The sequence below is a fragment of the Hylaeus anthracinus genome, unplaced genomic scaffold (genome assembly GCF_026225885.1).
Source record: "Hylaeus anthracinus isolate JK02 unplaced genomic scaffold, UHH_iyHylAnth1.0_haploid 3, whole genome shotgun sequence".
Lineage (NCBI taxonomy): Eukaryota > Metazoa > Arthropoda > Insecta > Hymenoptera > Colletidae > Hylaeus > Hylaeus anthracinus.
The window spans coordinates 9,358,858-9,379,004 of NW_026535284.1; the positions used below are offsets into that span (position 1 = coordinate 9,358,858).

The following is a 20,147-nucleotide window of genomic DNA, read 5'->3' on the forward strand; positions in this document are numbered from 1 at the left end:
AAGTTGACATTTACGAAGTAAATGAAGACATGTGCGAATAATGTACATCGGTGTATACATTGCTATGCAAATAAAACATAAAACGCTCCTAGCCTAAGAAACAAACGTCTCATGCATGATTCACGGGAGGCAATGTATCTACAAGTATAATAGCACGAAGAAAGACTAACCGTTTATTTCTTGGAAGGCGAACCTATAGATGATGACCCAGAAGTTGTACAGAAAGGCGAGGGACACCACCATGGACCAATAGTAGCATAGTCGTCCTGCGGGATCAAAGATGAAGGACCAGTTAGGGGCGCCCGTTCGAAAACCTTTTGATCCCGGTTGTCCAGGGTAACCTCTGCTACCGCGTTGTTGTTGTTGCTGCTGCACGGTGTATCTACTACAGGAAAGCGACATTGTAGCAAAATTGTAAAAGCGACAGAAACGCTAAAAGGATTCGTGTCCTTTGTAGCCCGAGGTAGCGAACATTCGAAAATTGTGAAAAGCGACTGGTTTAGAGTAGTAGGTACGTATAGTATAGTACGTATAAGTACGTAAAAGATTCAGCTGTTTATATGTAAAAGTTTCTTTTTGCATTACATACCACCCTACGTTATTAAAATTGTTGAGTAACAATTAGTAAATTAACGTAATATAAATAACAACAAAATAACAGAATTGTGGATGTAATGAAAATATTGCGTAAATGGCTGTTTCGTTATCGAGAAAATTACAAAATGAGTCTCGTCTTGTGATAGATTGAGTAGTATGCAGAACTTAGAATGAACTCTTAGAAGCTGTTCGTCGTGCCTTTGGGGAAATCAAAAGCTACGAGCTAGCTTCATTTGAAAGAGCCGGTGCAACCTAGAGCCGTGATACTATTCGAAACTACAATCGTACACTACAATCTCTCCTAATTCTTCAAGGTGTTCGTAGTGCGACCGGGAATTCTCAAGAGTAGAGAAATAGCGGTGTTAATATCACTTTAGAATAAGAAAAAGAATATCCAAATAAAACGATAATGCAGATACAACAAATATATTTAAAAAAAAAAAAAACAAAATCTTTTTCAGTATTTCAAATAATATTATTTCGAATATGATCACATTAAAGATAATTAGGAAGTAAAATAACACGTTACTCGAAATATTATTTCAAATAATATAACGTCGATCAAGTCCAGGTCTGTCATTACGTAATTGTATCGCATAGAGCATCGAATGTTTGGTCAATCTCATAGCCCGTGCATTCGACATCCCCTACTCCCATGGATATTTGATGACATACACATGTCCACTGTTACGATTTAGTAACCACCTCGATACGTTTACCAGTGGACATTCCCTATCGTCGAACGTTACACCGTTCAAGTAAACGTTACAAAAATTACACACTGGTTTGCTGTACGTTTGCTATTGTATACAGCCCAGACCTGTTCGTTACCTGGCCACTGTGCGTACCGTGCTCGGGACACCAGGGGGGATATAACGCGCATACAAAACAGTTGTTTCGCTCGGGATGCGTCCAGAGAAGTTTCTGTTTATGTCGCCGCGTTGAACTAGTTAGAAGTTGAACGCCCGCATGATGTAACTGTAGGTCCGTGCGATTCAAACGGCACCGCGTCTTCCGTAAAATTTACTTTCCAAAATTGCTGTGGCGGGTGACAGGAAACAACGCAACCAATTTAGCGAGGACAGAAGCGGTGATATTACGAAATAAAGAATATTATGAAGTACCGTCCGACAGTTTTCCAAAGGAAATTATGGTGAATTGTGGTTCGGAATCGTCTCGGCTGAATTAAATTTGTATGTCTTAAAAAAAAGATTCACGATTTCCTTTCGCAATAATTCGCGACTCGAAATGCTACGAGCTTATTCCTCGATTGATCGCGATCAATTCGAGCTACGGGACATCTCGTAGTTAGCGGCGAACCGGTCAACTATGAGCGAGATTCGAGCGTTGTTTGAAGACACGAAGTTCGATCATCGGTGCGGGAACGTCGCACAGTGGGACAAAATGGCTCTCGGCGATTAAAAATCTCGAAGTTTGGTTCTCTTGAAAATATTTTAAAGAAATTTTAGGAAGTTATTCCCTGTATTACGATACTTAAATTGTATTAGTATAAATCAATTTGAGCTACAGGGTGTCAAAAATTTCACGTATAAAATGTAACGCGTTCGATATCTTTCGCTTGTTTGACATATTTAAACATTAAACAGCAATTTATCCTCTATCGATGTACATAAACAGTTTTTCCGTTTTACGAATTCACGAAAATCGATTTTTGATCGCCGAAAGCGGTTTTGTCCCACCGTGCGCCGGTAACCGATTGCGTACTTACGTCTCGGTGCCGTTGCAGCTGGTGTTGCTGAGGTGGTTGGCGGACGCCGGTGTGTGGAGATGCGACTGGTCGCGCGACGGTGTTAGAGTAACCGTGTAGGGCAGCTTGAATCTTCCTCTAAGGTGGTCCCTCCTCTTCGGCTTGCGGCTCAGGTCGAGCTCGCTCGCCCCGCGATTCACGTAAGCCCCCTGAAGAGAGTCGCGGGACGAGCTAAAGTATCGCTGCGACACAGAGTACACCTGCACCATCAATTTCGGTTTACGAGTTTTTGTCAGCCGACGCACCCTTGCCGCGGTTATTCGAATTTATGGGCGAGTTCGTCGGATACGTTTTCCATTCGTTTCGTCAAGGGAATCCTTTTTTTTTTCATGTTTTTTTTTCAACACGATTCGCGACAGTTCGGTGCCGGTTTTTGTTCCGTTTATTTTCAGCGCGATTTTCGCGATTGAAAGCTGAGAGTGGACTCGCTCGAAAAGGACCGCCGACGAGTACGCCGACAAGGGAGCATCGTCAACGGGCGGACGTCGATTTTAACGCTTTTAGAGGCGAAGAAATTGAATCCGGGGCGAAAAATGCGTCGCGAAATTGGCGCGGTTTGGAAAGATTTTGAAGGAAGGGCGACGAAAGGTATAACTTGAATACAAACATTAATCGAAATCCGATCGTTCTTGACTGTCTTAATAAAGCTTGACATGTAATTAACTAAGTAACTATCCGAGTACAATCAAAACGGCAATGAAACCAACCTGCTGTTGCTGATGATAATAATGATGGGTGGGCGTGTGGCGATTCATGTATTTACCGCTGACTAATTCCAAGAGACTCTGCCTGGAGGGCAAAGCGCTCCTGGACACGTTGTCCGCGCTTTTCGTGTCCTCATCCCTTTCCCTTCTAATTCCTGGCTTGATGTCGCCAGTCCTCCCATGCTTGTCATCGCGAAGCTTCTCGCCTCCGTAACTGAGAGCGGAAATGGAGCCACCGCTGAACCGATCTCTCACACCGTCGCCACCGACCGATGTGATGATACCTGCAACGTTAAAGGCAGGTATTTTTATTTGTCGAGACTTCCTGGAAAGGCACTCGTTCCCGAACTAATTGTAACTTCGAGCCTTAATAATAAACAAAAGTTATTATCACTTATTCAAGTAGATCGGCATTTTTTCCTTGAAATTATCATTTCTCTGCCTTTAAGATCATCCGAGGATCATAGTACACTATAAAACTAAATTAAAACTAATTCGAACGGTGATATGTTCATATTTATCGAGAAATTTTTGTCAAAATTTAACTCGGTTCTGTAAAACGAATTTTCTTCTTATTATAAATTTATTTAATTAAAAACGATTTTCTACTTTCTTCTTCGATAACGAATCGAAGAACTTTTGGTATTACCAATTTTTTTAATCGCCTGAAGAAGAATCTTTATTTGGGGAACTTTTATTGAAAATAATCACCACGTTTATATTTGAAACAATTAATATAAAAATTATAAATTTTTAAGGGCTTGTTCCTGTTATCACAAATAATAACTCTGCAAAATTGCATGTATTATCAATTTAAAACTCTCGAAAGTTTGGGACACCGTGTTAACGTTGAAATTAAGAGCTGAAATTTCGCAGGAATCTTTTTTTAACGCAAGGTATACAAGGCTATTCCAAAATTCATTGAAATTAAGGACCACCGCTAGCGTATGCGAACCGATCGATCCGCTATCGGTCGACTGTTACGTGGAGGATATCAGGCATCGCTAAACATCGTATAACGGACAGGGATCAATGTCGGAGGCTCGAATTTCAAGAGGCTAACGGACGGTGTAATAATTAGTAGAGTTTCTGCGGCGAATGGATGACACAGAATATAACGAAGATGATGGAGAACGTAGGTGATCGTCAATTTTTCGGAGTTTTTGGAGGGCAGAAGTGGAGATGTTCGCTTTCGAATGTTTGTGTGTCGTTTTTTTTCTGATACTTTTTCTTACAAGATCTTCTTTCTTGTCTTCTCATCTTATGTTTTCCATTACTTATCTTACGCCACAAAGGTTTCGATTACTTTTTATATTTAGCCATAGCTTGAAAAACTGGGACGAACGGACGGGATTCGAACCCGAGCTCTCACAGCGTGGTAGTCGGCTACGCTACGCACTGCTCCACCGTCTGCTTTCGAATGACAGGGTATGTTTTTGTGGGTTGAAAGCTGATGCTCACTTTCTTTCTGGTTTTCAAGAGATATAACAATGGAAGAGGACTGTTGAACGCAGGAGCTGCGGGTATTCGACTAACGCTTAGATAATGTCGTGCTTTTGTTTGGCATTTGGAATATTCTTTAGTTCTACAGAAATTATAGGATTATTATAAATTAATTTACGTTTCTGTTTCTCATTTGTTTACGCGAAGATACGAATTCGCAAGCCAACGATCCTTCAAAAAAGTTGAAATTTTCAAGTAACCGAAGATCCCTGATGGGTGTTGCGCTTCTCGTTGAACAAAGTTCCATAAAATAGCTTTCTTCCTGGTAACTTTGTCGCCTTAACGCTTTCAGGGCCCCACTCCATTTAGTATTTCCTTGACATGCTCTCTCAAAACCAGCAACTTCCCTAAAGGTTGCATTAACTTTCGAACCTTCGGGATGAGAGTATCGTATTTCCAATATCCGGCACGCTAGACCCTCTTTTCGTTCCGAACTTTGCAGCTCCGTTGCAAGCAACTCATTTTTGATCCGACTTAATACTTTCGAACTAAGAAAGACGTCCGTCTGAAAGCTTAACTATACGTCTACGACAATTAATGATCCATTTTGAACAATTCACTTTCTTCCTTTGACATTTTGCTGTAACGTAATTGATAATGAAGTTATCACTCGTCACACTTGCCTATTTGGTAACCATGTATATTGGCCACCCTGTATATGGATAACGAATGCGCATAACAATAATAACGACGAGTCCAATCATCACCTTATTCAAAGGCGAATGTACATAATTAATTTTACGCGCAATTAAAAATAAACCAGGTAACGTCACTGTCGCGCAGTTGCAATTAGGTATATACAAATTGTAATTTTCATTAGCGGGTGACTTTGCTCCAAAGCGTGATTGAAGAATTGTTCTCGGTAGCCGACCACGTTTTGTTTACACACTCCATCTGCCGCACGAGTCGGTGCGTTATTTGCCCTAGATAAACATAAACAACGGTGTTGATGACTTTGTTACTAAAATGGGGACCCAGAATTTTCATTTGGAACCGGCAATTATTGGATTTAACAATTTGTAAAATAACAGAATTCGGATGGAACACATATGCGATTTTATAGAGACAAAATAAATACGTGTCGTACGTTTTATATTAATTTACAGGTCTAAAACGTTGCGTTCAATTCGTCCCAAGTTCTACGGTTTTAGAACTCAGGAGCTAGACATTCTAGGATCTGGGTATACCAAGATTTTAAGGTGACAGCACGTAGAATTTTCAGGGTCTAGAAGTTCCAAGATTTTAGAGCTCAGGATCTAGATATTCTAGGATCTAGGAATACCAAGAATTTACAACTCAGCATCTGGAGTTTCCAGAATTGAAGAATTCCAAGACTTTAGAGTTCAGCACCCAGAGTTTCCAGAATTTAAGAATCCCAAGAGTTTAGAGCTCAGTATCTAGAGTTTCCAGAATCTGAGAATTCCAAGAGTTTAGAGCTCAGCGTCTAGAGTTTTCTTAATCTCAAGATTTTAAAGCTGCGCATCTAGAGTGTCCGGAATCTAGGATTGTCGGTAACATTACGACGAATAACCCATCACTCACTTCGTAATCGGGATGATCGATGTCTGGCAATCTAAACAATCCGTCTTCCTAGACAACTGTCTATCGCTGCACTTTGTTGCATCAATACACTGCATGATACATTGTTACATTCGTAACCACTGTTATTCATTTGTTTGCTGTCGTTGTCCTGATTCTGTTGTTACCTATGGAAGTGTATCTGCGCATGCATACGCTCTACATTCATAGAGTAACGCAGTAAGCTCTTCCAGAATTTATAGAGCTTTCATATATAGCAAATAACAAATCGTACTCGGAAATAGAGAACGAAACAGGTTATCTGCAACAGTAACGACTATAAAATATCCAAGCCTATAACTAGAAGTTCGAGTGGTCGCAGTTTTAATCATTCAAAGGTGTGGAATACTGTGTTCGAAGTTCAGAAATCAAAATGTCCGAGTGCGAAGTGAAAAAATTGTTTGTTCGGTTCATTAATTACTAAATTCTACCCAATATCGTTAATTCGATTCAGTAGCTGCGCTACCGGAACAAAACGGTATTCTCCTCAGAATTGACGGTCACGTTTTGACAGAACATCTACCCCGACCGTCAAATATCTCAGAAACTCGCCGCAGAAGCGCGGCATACTTCGGGCTTCTGTGGAATTTCGATTTCCTTCACCTTCATTCCCTTTGCCTGCGCTTGACGGTGAGCCTTATTCGCTCGTCTCTCGTAGACGAGACAGATCAATGAACTGGGTAGCATCTTCCCCTTCGCCTGGAATCTTTTACGCTTTCTGGAAATATGGCGTCAACGGTCGGCGCACACCGATAAGCTAGAATTAATGTTAACCCTCTACGTTCGACACTCAAGTTTAGCGTTTTATTAATAAAACAATTGTTCAGAATGAACGCATATTATCAAAATATTATTGTTTATTGTTGCTTACATTATTTTTAAGTACGACCCTTTTTAAAAGAATTTTCCACATGTGATAATAGCTTTATGTTGCAAATTTCTCGATATTACGTTGCTAATTGTGCACTGCGAGCCTTCAAGCACGAGGATAAAAGCAACAGTAACAATAATGGATTTGCGCATGAAGCTCGTCTCTCCAAACATTCCAGATTAATTAGAGAGATCAGTTACACGTGCAATTCGATGCGATTATGTTTGCACACTTGATAACGAATACTAATATTATTACAGCGAGTAGTTGTTAATACCAGTTCTTTATGTACATACGCATGCTTTCAAAGTACCCTTTTGTTAATAAAATACGTATTATCGTCAAAACCAGAAATTTTAAAAAAATAATCATATCTAAGTTCTACCCTATTGACACGAATAATTTTAACTGAAAATTTTGGGGACGAGGAACACGGATCTGAAGTCAGTTTTGAGGTAAAAAATTTCTACGACTGAAAACTTCTAAAAACCGCGGACGCCATTCGAATGACACGATTCCTTAAAGATAATCAAGTGAAGGGATAGTTTCGACAAGCTGCTCGCCGTACAACCGAAGAAGTTGTTCTTGAAGAACTTTACACACTTAACTGGGAGAGAGCATCCACTGCAGTAATATGTTTTGTGGATGTTTCTGGATCTCTTGATACCATTTCAAGCGCTCGTTCTTTTACTGCAGCTGCTGGGGAGAATTTGGCTCTACTGCGGTTCACGTATAAGAACAGGTGAGAAATATCCATTGCGAGCCGCACATTTATGAATTTATCGCCGCTGCGGTTACGACTGAAGTGCATCGATATGGGAAAGCATACAAATCGAGCCACTGTGCTTCTCTGTTATTCTCTTTTACCCGGATTTGTGGATTAAATGGATGATATTCTAAATACCAATTTTAAATTTAAAGAATTTAAATTGAAATCAAGGGTCTAGCAGGATAAGGATAGGGAATCGGCCCCCACCCCAATTTTCATTGGTATTATGTGCCGTGCAATGCTTTTGACCTAAAACATCATCCCGCAAAGTTTCAGACCGTTACTAATAATTTATTTTTTGCTGGTGGTAATTACAAACAACCCTGTGAATGACACCTACCAAAAAAATCAGGAATGATGATCGGTTATTTAGCCGACACATGTAAAAGTTTCAGAACGATCGGAGTCCTAGAACATGATTAAATAATTAAAAAGAAATAAACATCCTATGCGTTACGCTCCGTGCAGTAGAGCTGAAGTAGAATGAGATAATAGTCAGACACACTATGCGTATCGTTACAGCTATGCATTGAGGCGGGGGCCGATTGCCTATCCTTATCCTGCCAGACCCTTTATGTTTATACAGAGCCAGATGAAAAATTGCAATTAAAACGAAAGCAATATAAATAACTGTAAAATTAGATTTCGTTTGAAAACAACGCTGAATTGTAATTACAAATTTAAATAAATATTGCCCTCCATGAAATTTAAATTGCTGTGATTTTGTAGTCCTGGAATACACTGTGATACTTTACATTATTATTTTGCCTACCAACACATTCGTGTCAGATTTGTTTATATTCTTCGCGATATGCAGCGTTGACAAGTGTAAAATAAGATGAATTCCTGATTCATTTATTTGTCCTACTCGCGAGGTGATGCCAGGTGGAACATTTATGCCAAGATTGTGTATGCGGTTAACCCTAATGAAGATTAATTACCATGGATTGCGTTCACATTTAACATTCCATATCTGTCTGTTACGCGTGATTGATGACTCATTAGGCGCAAGGAGTAACTGATTCTCCTGCCCATGTGTAATCATATTAATTTGAATTGTAAAGTAGTTCTCTAACTAGAAAGTGTAAAGCAGGAAGACCCGAGTAAAACTTCTTCGCTTTGTATCCTAAAAGATATTTATTTTCCATTGAAACAGCACTGAAAAATCTTCGCATTATGCGAAACGAAAAGAGTACGGCGTCCAAGTGACGCCGGAGTGGTCCCATTGTCTTGGAAACGACCTAATCGTTCATCAGACTTTTTCAAAAGAATGAAGGCGACGGGAAGGGAGGCTACCCCGGATGCGAGCTCATTGTTCGATACTCTCGTCGAAAGTGTGATGGAGTGAATGGGTTTTTTTTGTATATACATACATATAAGGTGACAAAGCGTATGTGATGGACGCCAATTTCTCGAAAACTAGACAAGCAGTAGGAGGACACACCCAGCAATAGTTCTTCTTTTACTTTTCACTTGAAGATTCGTATATTATACAGGATATTCCAGAATTAGTCTAAGAACCGGAAATGGGGTGAAACACAATTTCCTTTGGAAAAATGTCGCGTCGTGCTCCGTTTTTGAATTATTACAACCCGAGCTGTGATCGGTGGTTTTTCGTTAATAATTCTAAAACGAAGCCTCGTCCGACACTTTTCCAAAGGAAATTGTGGTTCAGTAAATGCCACTCGTCCAACTGAGCTGTGGATAAATAAAGGAAGCTGCTTCTGCAGAATCTCTCCTTTATTTTGGAACCACCAGCGTTGGAATGTGATTTGGAAACTGCGTTGTCAGAACAGATCTGAATTCAAGATTGGGATCAGTTCAATCTTACGTAGTCTGTTCTATGGTAGTATTGACGTTGGCCTTTGCAAGTTGCAAGGAAACGTCCGCGAAGTTACTTGGAAGCACCGTATGTGTTTCCAATTGATTCAAGTATTGTTCTGCTTCGCTCTAACAGAACCGAATGTCAGTGGTCTTGCTTCTGGCTTGTACAATTATGTTATTCAAGCTGGTAATGGTTTTATGGAATTCAAATAATTATCTTCGTACGCGAATAAGTATAATAAGTAAATATTTGAATAACGCATACACATTTAAATATATCTCTAAATATATTTATAAATACGTGCGTGAAAACTGCTGTTATAATCGCTCTCAATATCTGCAAGGAATCTCGATAATAATTCAAGCGTAAGGCGATCACTTATCTCGTCTGGCAGCACGGCGTGGCAGCTTTAAATTAATTTTAGTCTAAAGCCGTCCAAGTCGGCATTGATTTATCGACGAGTAGCTAATTGGCGCCGTTTCTCTTCGTTTCTACCGAAAAATATTTCCTGCTGTACCGTCAATTACACTCCTAGCGAAGATGAGAAATGCTCACGGCCCGGGTCATCATCTCTCCAACTAGCGAACTTCGGTTGCTCGTATTGATGTTCGAGTTCGTTAGCCGTCGCTGCTTTCCATCGATCGTCCACACTACTCGTAACGTAGTATACGTGGACGTCGAGCATAGAGCAAAGGTGTAAAAGGGACCTGGTGACAGGTTTATAGCTTTATAGTTCTTCGACCGAAACCAAATTTTCTCAAATGCGTTCTTGGTTGACGATGCAATGCGACATCTTTTTTTTATTCAACATAGTTTGCGAATAATGACGTTGGACGTAGTTGGACCGAGGCGAGTAGACTGTTTCTCAGAGCAACCGATTAATTATTTAAAACGAAGGTGCGAGCAAATAGTGTGGTTTGTGCTTCTGGTTTCTCACCTCTCTCTGACAGCTCACTTTGTAGTCAAAGCTTCCCAACAATTTCTGAGCGAACTTCCGGTAAAGTTACAGCCGAGTCGGTAGTTTGAGTTCGAGACTCTCAGAAACTCTGGCCAACTTTATTCCCACTCGTCTAGCTGGGAAAACGGCGCTGCACTTTACTCGATGCGATCAGGATAGGTAAGGATTGTATTTCGGGACAGTTTGTCAAAAAACGTATTGTCTGTAACGTCAATATTGTCTGTAATTCAGATCACGAGCGTAATTGATAATGTTTGTGTACGTTGATAATGAAACTATATTTTAACGTAATAATTAAGCTTTAGTCATAAATATCCACAAAGTATCGAGTTTCGACGTCTACGATACTACGTTTACAGAAACTACATAAACAGAAAAATGGAGTCTACCACCGCGCAAAGTTTCAACAAAACCGGTGACCCGAAGGCCTTTGCGCTCCTCTATCTTTGCGAGAGTCGCGTCATGCCTGAAGAGACCACGCGCAAACTTGTGCAACAAGTTTCGTCTCTGCGATGGAATCCTAGCATCCGATCCTTTCCCTTTTCCAGTAGTCTTCTCGCGTGGGTTAAACACGACGAGGCGGACGGTTCAAGGGTCGCGGAATTACCGTGACAGGATATTGCATCGCGATCGCGTGCATGCGTGAAACGCAAAGTGTGTACGCCGGGACGTCGGTCAAACAAATAGCGACGGTACAAAGCCGACGCCGGCTCAAAGCAACGCACGTGCACCCGCGGTGCAGCTTCGCTTGCAGTATTGACACGCAGCATGCTCTCAGTCCCTCGTGCGGCCTTGCCTCTCTGAAATTCTCAGTGTCAACGTTTTCGCGTATAAATATTTGCCTGCATCGTGTAGCTGCGAGATTTGCAAGCGAAACAGCTCGGTGCTCGCTGGCTAATTCGTAGAGAAAAAGGGAGAGTGCGGGGAGTGGTCTATGAGGAGCCGTCTGTGTATGCGCAGTTGGTTCGAAATGAAAAATCGCGATTAACATCGAGATTCCATGATAACATGCATTATGTTAATATTTACCATCGATGATGTTTCAGTAAATAAAGTATTTTGATTATTTTTTGGAATCCTACATTTAATGTAACATTCAATTAATGGCTATATTAAGTCATAATAAAATGATAAAATTGTAAATCCATATGCTGTCTACACGGAAATACTGTCTAAGGAGATTTGGACCTAGTTTTTTACCGGACGTTCGCGCGAGAGCCTGCGAACAACAAAGTTTTATCATTTATTCCAACACCTAGTATCTACACTTCGGGGTCACCGTGTATCAATGACATCACGACCGCTGCACGTGACCGTCCCTAAACAATACCAACCCCTAACAGCGAAGGGTGCAAGCAATCGTTCGGATCCGGCTGTACGTGCCATTTGATTTCCACCTGCGTTCAGCGGTTAATCCGTTAAGGGGGTCAGTTTCACGGGAAACGATTGCTGGGCGCAGAAACGCTTGGTCAGGAAATACGTGCGTGCGGTGTTAAACGGTCGAGCGGTGCGCTCGAAAAGCTTCAACATATAAATTGTTTCTCGTCCCAGCCCGCAAGCTCCGTCACCCTTCGTAAAACGTAAATGAAACAGCCCACCCCGATTACTATCAGCCTCCTTCCCCGTTGGCTCGCTGTTTCGCGACGTTTCATTACCCAACGACTAAAACTCCGCCATTTCGCAACGGAATGGCTGTTCGCGGAACGACAGTCTCCGAGTATCCACGCACGATCCTCTGGCGTATAAGCAAATAAATTCTGAGACCCTTCCAAGTTGAAATATCCGCGATTTAGCTTGGATTATTCGCGTTCCTACTGCTTCCTTCTTCGTCTTCTTCTTCTTCTTCTTCTTCTTCTTCTCGCGTTTACTTCTGGGAGTTTAACAATTTTAATCTTTTTCTTTCCTCCGAGTTCCTTGTCTGGCGCTCCTTGTCTTTGTTCCCTCGCCTTGTTTCCTCCAAACCACCGTTGAGTGTACTAACAATACTAGGTGTACTTGATACGGGAACAATTTCAGACGATATTTAATTTCTCTTATGGTTGGAATAAAAATAATTCGTCGATACGTGTAAAATTGCCACTGTGTTAAAGAATTGTTATCAAGCGTGTACGTTGTCACATAAAAGGCAATAATAATAATACAATTTTAAAATTGTACAAAATTGTAAAGCCCCTCTTGAAAAGCTATGTGAACCTGGCACCCGATTTTTCAAGAATTAATTTTTTTTTATGGAACATGAGAGTATTTTGTTTTTACTTGATTGTACCGCCAATATTTTCGTTTGTACCTTCATCAATTAATAAATAATACAAATTTTTAAAATGGCCGGCACTCGACATTGAGATTTTTAAAATCTGTCTTTTCCCTATTCTTTAGAATCGTTTGTACTCGTTTGTACCGCCTTTCGTTTCGTTTGCATCTCAATAGTTTAAATTTGACAAGCAATTGTTGAGGCACGTAAGAGAGGAGTAAATTAATTTTCAAGATTTTTATCTCGTGATCTCGTGAAACAACCTTTTATACAACGCGTTCGTAGAGCAATTCGAAGCACGCTTAAATGTTCATTTTCGCGGACACATTTCTCGGTGGTGGAGCATAAAGCGCAACGAGTCGGTCGGATCGATCATGTCCGATTGAACGGGTCTCGAGTAGGCGTTGAAGCTGCTAAAGGTACCTCTTTACACCGCAGTAATAATTTCACGGACAAAAATGAGAGGTTTCCTGGACATTTAAGACGCGCACATGGACAAATGAAATTGTTGAAGAACAAGGACGGAATGTTTCTAGGAATGTTCGCAGCGGTGCAACGTCTGCGAGGTCACGTTGTTTGTGGCGCTAATAAATTACCGCGTACATGCAGTTTTCAGAGGTGCTTTCGCATTAGCAGGTAACACGGTAGAAACTTGTGTAGAATGTGCCAGGTGGTACTGTAAATCTCGCGCCGGTGTGTTCTACAGCTAACTTTGGACACTGGCTATGACTTTTGTCCTCGATGTGTCCTCGAAGTTTTTTAACTGATTCTGAGTCGTTCTCGACTTTAAATTTATTATGTTCGATTCTAAATTGATTCTGATTAATTCTGAAATTAATTCGGCGCTGATACAAAAATTGGTTCGGTGATTGGCAAGTTAAGATTCGAGGGAACATTGTAGTGAGAATATGCCAGGTGCGGTTGCTGTCAGAAATATAGATTGGATGCGCACCGTTCTGTTGTGCACCGGCGTGCAAATTTGTATCATCGCTGGGAAATTGGCTAGCAATGATTTATTAGAAACGATTCGACGGGAAGAGACATTAAATTAAATAGTAGCCGCCAGTGCGAGGACAGGTAATCATCCCGCTATTCAGAAAAGAATAATAGAGCGAAACTTTACCGAGTTTCGTTTGAAAGAACTGCTTTTAACACTAGACTAGATAAAATATCTATACATATAAGAATGAAATCCTGCCTTGATCCTAAAAAGCTGAAATTTTGCACAGAGGTTTTCTTTATGACGTATACAAGGAATAAGAAACGATATTTTCAAATTCTTTGTTTGAAAACGAACGACATTTTTTCATAGGAAGCTTCGTTTTCGTAAAAATAAATCGAAAGGTTTGTCTAACCATGTCTGACCATGGCTGGCCAGTTCTACTGATTCTGGCATTGTTTAACGTACCATACCTCTTCTATGCAAACTGCAATTTTTTAAATGATTACAACTAATCGAAATGAACACCAATATAACAGAAGCAACATAAATTAGCACCATAAGTAGAAATGGTGAGTAATGGTCAGACGAGGCTGGTCAAGTCGTACACGTGCTCCAAGAAGATTCAACACCAATTTTCTCAAAATTAAAACCTCAAATTAAAAAACTCTATTGCTCATTTTCGATTCATTTTTTCCTCGCAAAGGGGTTGCAACGTTAATAGCAACGCTAGTGAATTATGAAATACGATAGCGATTATGAATAGCGATTGCTCAGCCGTTGTTTCGTCTGTCGCTGGTCGCCTTAGTGATAGGATACGCGAGCAACATCTTTACTTCTATCAGCGTGACCAGGATGGAGCCTCAGGGTGAGTGAAAACCAGATCCAATTTTGTCGTGTACAATGAAACTCTCACCGCAGCTATTGGAAAATATTCCGTCAAGGGCAGAGCGCATAGAACGGTCAACTAAAGTGTTCCACATTTTGCAAAAGAAATTGTGATTCAGAGTCGTCTTACTATCAGTTACTCCTCATTTTCGGTTCTTACACTAATTCTGGGACACAATATATATAGCCGATGATGCATAGAAAAAAATCGTGTCATTGTACTCATCGAACGAAGTACCGTTAATAAACAGATTTTATGATATAGCTATTAAGAAGATAAGGTATAATATTACGCGATTCATTTTTCCACAGTTTTACTATGGACGTTCCGACAGAACAGTGTCCATGCGATGGGTACGCTTCCGACATAAAAGCTTTGGAAACGATATCGTAAAACGAAGATTACGATAACATCGCTTAAGACGTGCAAGGTGAATTTTTATTTATATCCCGTAACGGCAGCCTATAAATTATTAATACGACGAGGTAAATTAAACGACATCGATATTTTTAATCCCGTACGAAGATTGTCCAGGTTTAACGAGGGTAGGATATGGTTTTGCGTCAGAGAACCTTCGATGACGCTTTAACAATTTTGGTTAAAGCGATAGCTATTGAAATGTGTTATTAAGTTGTCCGACAGAAATTTGTGATTATTTAAATTTTCCAATATAAAGAACCCTATACATTATAATGTTACAATAAAATATCACTATTAAACGCGTTCATAACTGTGCCATTTTCTTTTGTACCCAATCGATAACATCGGCAATTTCGAAATTTTTCAAATATAATTTTATAGAAATATTTTAAGCGCCTCGAGCTACATCGAGATTACATAAAATCCATTTTTCTCCCCAAAGCAAAGAGTACACATCCCTTAAAAAGTCAGAGTTAATTTCCATTGCGGGATATACGTTGCATTATTTGCATATTCATAAAAGCATTTTCGTTATAGCGAGGGTCTGTTATGCGGGTAACTTCTTGATCGTGGTAGGATCGAGCTTAATTGCTCACTGAACTGGCCGGTTATCTGATTAATTGATGAGACCTGATTGCTTGCTTAACTTTGTGAAGCCTGAGTGCTTCTACGATTAAAACTGACTGATTAACTAGTTAACTATTGGAAGCCTGATTGCTTTCCAAGTTTCTAAATTATTGACGAGCAACGATCGACATCTAAATGCTAATGACTTCCTACCAATCGCACAATTCCTCTTCGTGGGGTTTAACGTAACCACGGCTTTACAGCGATAAAGGACGCGAGGATCACGCGTAAAAATATTTATTTCTCGCGTGTAAGCAGAAACTGGAAACTCTCGAGCAGGTATCGTGTATTTCGTGTGGATTGTGCAGATAGAGGCAATAGGTGGAGCGGAATTATTCCTACGGGACGTTTCACGGGAAACGAACCCGTGTGTGTAATTTTCCGGGGTTATCTACGCCTCCAGACGTGGTCAGTATAAACGGTATTAGAATTTTATGGTATCGCTGGTAATCAAGCTATAACCGTCCAATTTATAAGATACCTTTTATTGCTAATATTTATATGGGAATATACAACCTCCATGGATGTCCAGAGATGGACACTTTCTTAATTACAATAAGTATCTAAAAAGAGTTCCACATCTATTAACGAATATTATTTACTGTTTCTGCATTTAGTTTATATTGCATTACAGAATATATATTTTATCGATAGTTCTATACATTTTTTTTCTATGAACCACCCAGTACATTTGTCATATTTGTTTCTATCATAAATACGCAAACTCTGTAGGTTATTTATCGTGATAATTTGAAGACATTTGCAATACACTAATCATCGGTAATCCCTCGCTTTTTGTAAATAGGAAACTACAACGATTCAATGGGAATGAATAATTTTCCCGCAATTTCCCGTTTGAACGACGAATTAACTGCGTCGCAATAGCGTCGCGTAGTTACCAATCGTAAGCAATTCGATACGCATATCCGCTACTGGTCCATTGAAACTCCATATTGGCTTCGACGAGTCATTCGACCACATTAATTCTGGGCATGGATTCATTCACGCTGTAACGGCTCGTACTCGTACAGATTCAGACTGTTGTGACTCATGGCAAATACGCGATGAAAACTAAGGACTTTTGTTTCTTTTAGTATACTGTCGGTATACTTACAGGACGTCGAAACAGCTGTCCCACATTTTCATTTTGATAGCCTGCTCCAAAAGTTACTCTGTCCTTTTTTCTGAGCCAATAAAAATAAATTTTTTTTGTTTGATATTTTTATTTTTAACTATTAGATAGATTTCATAAAAATCTGAGAGAAATTCAATGAAATTATTCTTTGTTATTCTTATTACCATCGTTTGTTCGCTAATTCGAATATAATTAGCATACGAGATCCATGCTTGTAATTTCCTTTCTATTGACTTACCGCTACATGATATCAATTACAATGTTTCGAATTAATTTATCGATATAGTGTTTCACGAAGTTAATTAAATAAAATGTAGACTCCACCTGCCTTTCTTTATCAAAGACGAGCGAGCATATCGTTTTAATTAAGTTGGCAATATTTTACTCTATCGATTCACGATGAATATAGTTCAAGGGATGATCTCACCCCTCGAATAAATTATTTCGTTTCAACAAAAATTCTCAAAGTCTGCATATCCGTTTACCCCGATTTCCCTTGTTAGTTTCGACCGAGTAGCTCGTGACTATAGTGTCGCGACACAGCTGACGATTTTCGATCGAAGCACGCCCACAGCTTAGGGGTTAATTACGCGTGGAGGATCCCGAGATCCCATTCGAGTTTCATGGTAAACATTTAATGACACACGAACTCCTTTATGCTAGTTTCCTATCTTCCTGGCTCGTGTTCCTTTCCTCTGAGCTTGCACGTACAAAGAAGGACGCTTCCGTGGTTCATCCGCTATTACATTACCGCGAACAAATAAGAGGCCAATAAGAGACAACGTCGACGTGTTAAGGGATTAAACTCGTTCATTAATCTTCGGTGAGGGTTTAATCGATATATCGCTGCGAGCACACGCTGCTTCCTTGCATGTCATCTCCCATTTGCCATGTTAATATTACGCTGGGCTAGTACATTCCTTCCATTGAGGGGCGAAACCACATCAGAAGTCCAAATATTACGTATTTCTTGGAATATTTTACTTGCCAGAGAAGAATTTATCTAAACTGTTTCTATAACTTAGATTCTTGATATTTTAGGAATGTTTTATTAAAGTGCATTTAAAGGTATATTTAAAAATAAATATTCTACCCGAAATGTGTTAATGTTGCTTCTTCGAAACTTTATCTTAATATAATTAAAATTACAGAAACTTCTATGTAGTCGTATAGTTTTTAATAATTTCACCAAAAATACATGATCTCTAATTGTACCTTCGCATTTTTACTCTTGAGAAAAATCAAAGTACTTGTTTTAATTTTCTGAGGTAATCCCTCGCATTCTCTTAATTATTCTTACTTCACCGACGCGTTTTAAAATGGTTCCGACACAATGAAGTTCCTGTACCGAGGTCTCTGAAAGGTCTCGTGTAAAATGCAACCGGATTACACAACTCTTCCGTCTGTACCGCGAGCCGGTACTTCGATCGCGCCGTTCTCTCGTACTGCCACGGATCAACCGGAAATACTTTACTTTCCGAGCACTTAAACCAGAATGCTGGCATTTAGTTTCACCTAACGATCGAGCTTAACGAGATTTCCCCCAGTTCCTTGACAAATTACCAAGGATCACTGACTATCATGAAACGAAGACGGAGAGTGTAAACAAAACGATCGTGCTTCGGCTATGTAATTAAAAGTTAACGGGAACAATATACATTTAAAATTGTTATGTATAATTAATAAGGAATTTTTAAAAGAATTTATAATCATAAACGTGTAACGAGCATAAATTAGTATTCTTTTTAAAATTGCTTATTTGTTTTTTTCAACGCAAAAATAAATAAAGTGAAACTGCAAAAATAATGAAAATCGATTGATAACTATGGTATACATTCATAATAATAAATTACCCGTCATAACTTCCAATCGGTTAACATGGATAAATATTTTATTTTAATTTCTCGTAATCTATAAATTTTCAAAATATTTACCTTCATACATTAATTTATAATATATAATACAATAATATATACAACACATACATGCAATGTATATAATTTGTAATATCATTATATTACGTTATTATGTGAATATGCGTAGTTGTTTATTAAACCATATATCCACGTTGAAAATTTCGTCCACCACACCGATCGACCGATCCTGTGTAATTAGCCAAACACTCGACGTAGCCGTCGCCTATATAATTGCACATTTCACATGGAACCGCAGCATTCAAGTTTTAATTTCGCTTAGTGACGCTTGAAGTCTCGTCGATAACTGTGGTCATTAGCAGCTATACAAATATTTGTAATGGTTTGACATACTTTTTGCATATCGTTAAGGATTTCGATATTTCAGCAAAATTCAATTATGTTTTCCTGATGTGTTGTCGATAACGAGTACATCAATATTTTTAAAAATATTTAACATTCATATTAAATATTAATTATTTTTTAATATTTCAATATTTTGACTTTTATCCTAACTCTGTAGTTGAAGTACCAAATGTCAACCTTGTTTATCATTCAATTGTACCGAAATATAGGCTCGTCGCTACTGACTTTCCATTCGGGAGCTCGACACGAAGGTAAGGACAGTCGATTTCGTTCATCGAAAGGGCAAACGGAACGGAACTTACGAATGTAGGCTATTAACTCAGGCTTTCGCGGCGGGTAAACACGGCTCCTAACCGAAGGACGAGACCTGTCATCAGGATACCATCGTGCTCGCTGGCCAAGGTAAATTTAACCCAAAACCCTTGTAAACGTTCCTATGTACCGGGCCTTGTACCTGTAGGGGACGTAATTTACATATCCACTTAGAGAGTTTCAAGCTTTAACCGTAGGGTTCGCTACGAACTGGATGAGCACGTCTACGTTCGCGAACGAAAGAGGCAGTCGGGTAAATGGGCGGTCGTCGTTGAAGAAGGATTGTCGGGGTTGCACGGTGGACGTTAACCAGAGGTGAACCATCGTTTCACAGCCGGAAATGGATCGCTAAAAAATGCATTATAACTATTTGTTGAAGAGAGAATACAAACACCTGAGATTCAATCCCCATTGATATAGCTTGGCAAATTTCCAAGCATCACCGACTGTCACGAAAAGCAGTCGTAGCATACGAAGAAAATAACCGTGGCTGAGCTATCTTACACAAAGTAAACAGTATCAATTGTGAATGGAAACGAAAATACTTGATTTAATAATACTTGAATACTTTGCTTGAAAACGAATCGAAGATGAAGAATGATATTCTTCAATAGGAAGCTTCGTTTTCGTAAAAATACATCAAAAGGTTTGGCTAACCATGTCTGACCACGACTGGCCAGTTCTACTGATTCTGGCATTGCCATAATGTACCATACCTCTT

The 20,147-nt window shown here is 39.6% G+C and overlaps 1 protein-coding gene across 3 annotated transcripts in view; it reads right to left on the reverse strand.

Moving 5' to 3' along the window:
- Positions 1–20,147, reverse strand: part of LOC128893797 (cyclic nucleotide-gated cation channel alpha-3) — a 106,196-nt gene that overhangs the window by 51,656 nt on the left and 34,393 nt on the right. For all 3 annotated transcript variants that reach the window (XM_054155028.1, XM_054155029.1, XM_054155026.1), the window contains exons 4-6: positions 3,073–3,353; positions 2,327–2,565; positions 171–385 (exon numbers count right to left, since the gene is read on the reverse strand). In XM_054155028.1, coding sequence (XP_054011003.1) covers positions 171–385; positions 2,327–2,565; positions 3,073–3,353 — 735 coding nt within the window. The remainder of the gene's footprint in view (positions 1–170; positions 386–2,326; positions 2,566–3,072; positions 3,354–20,147) is intronic.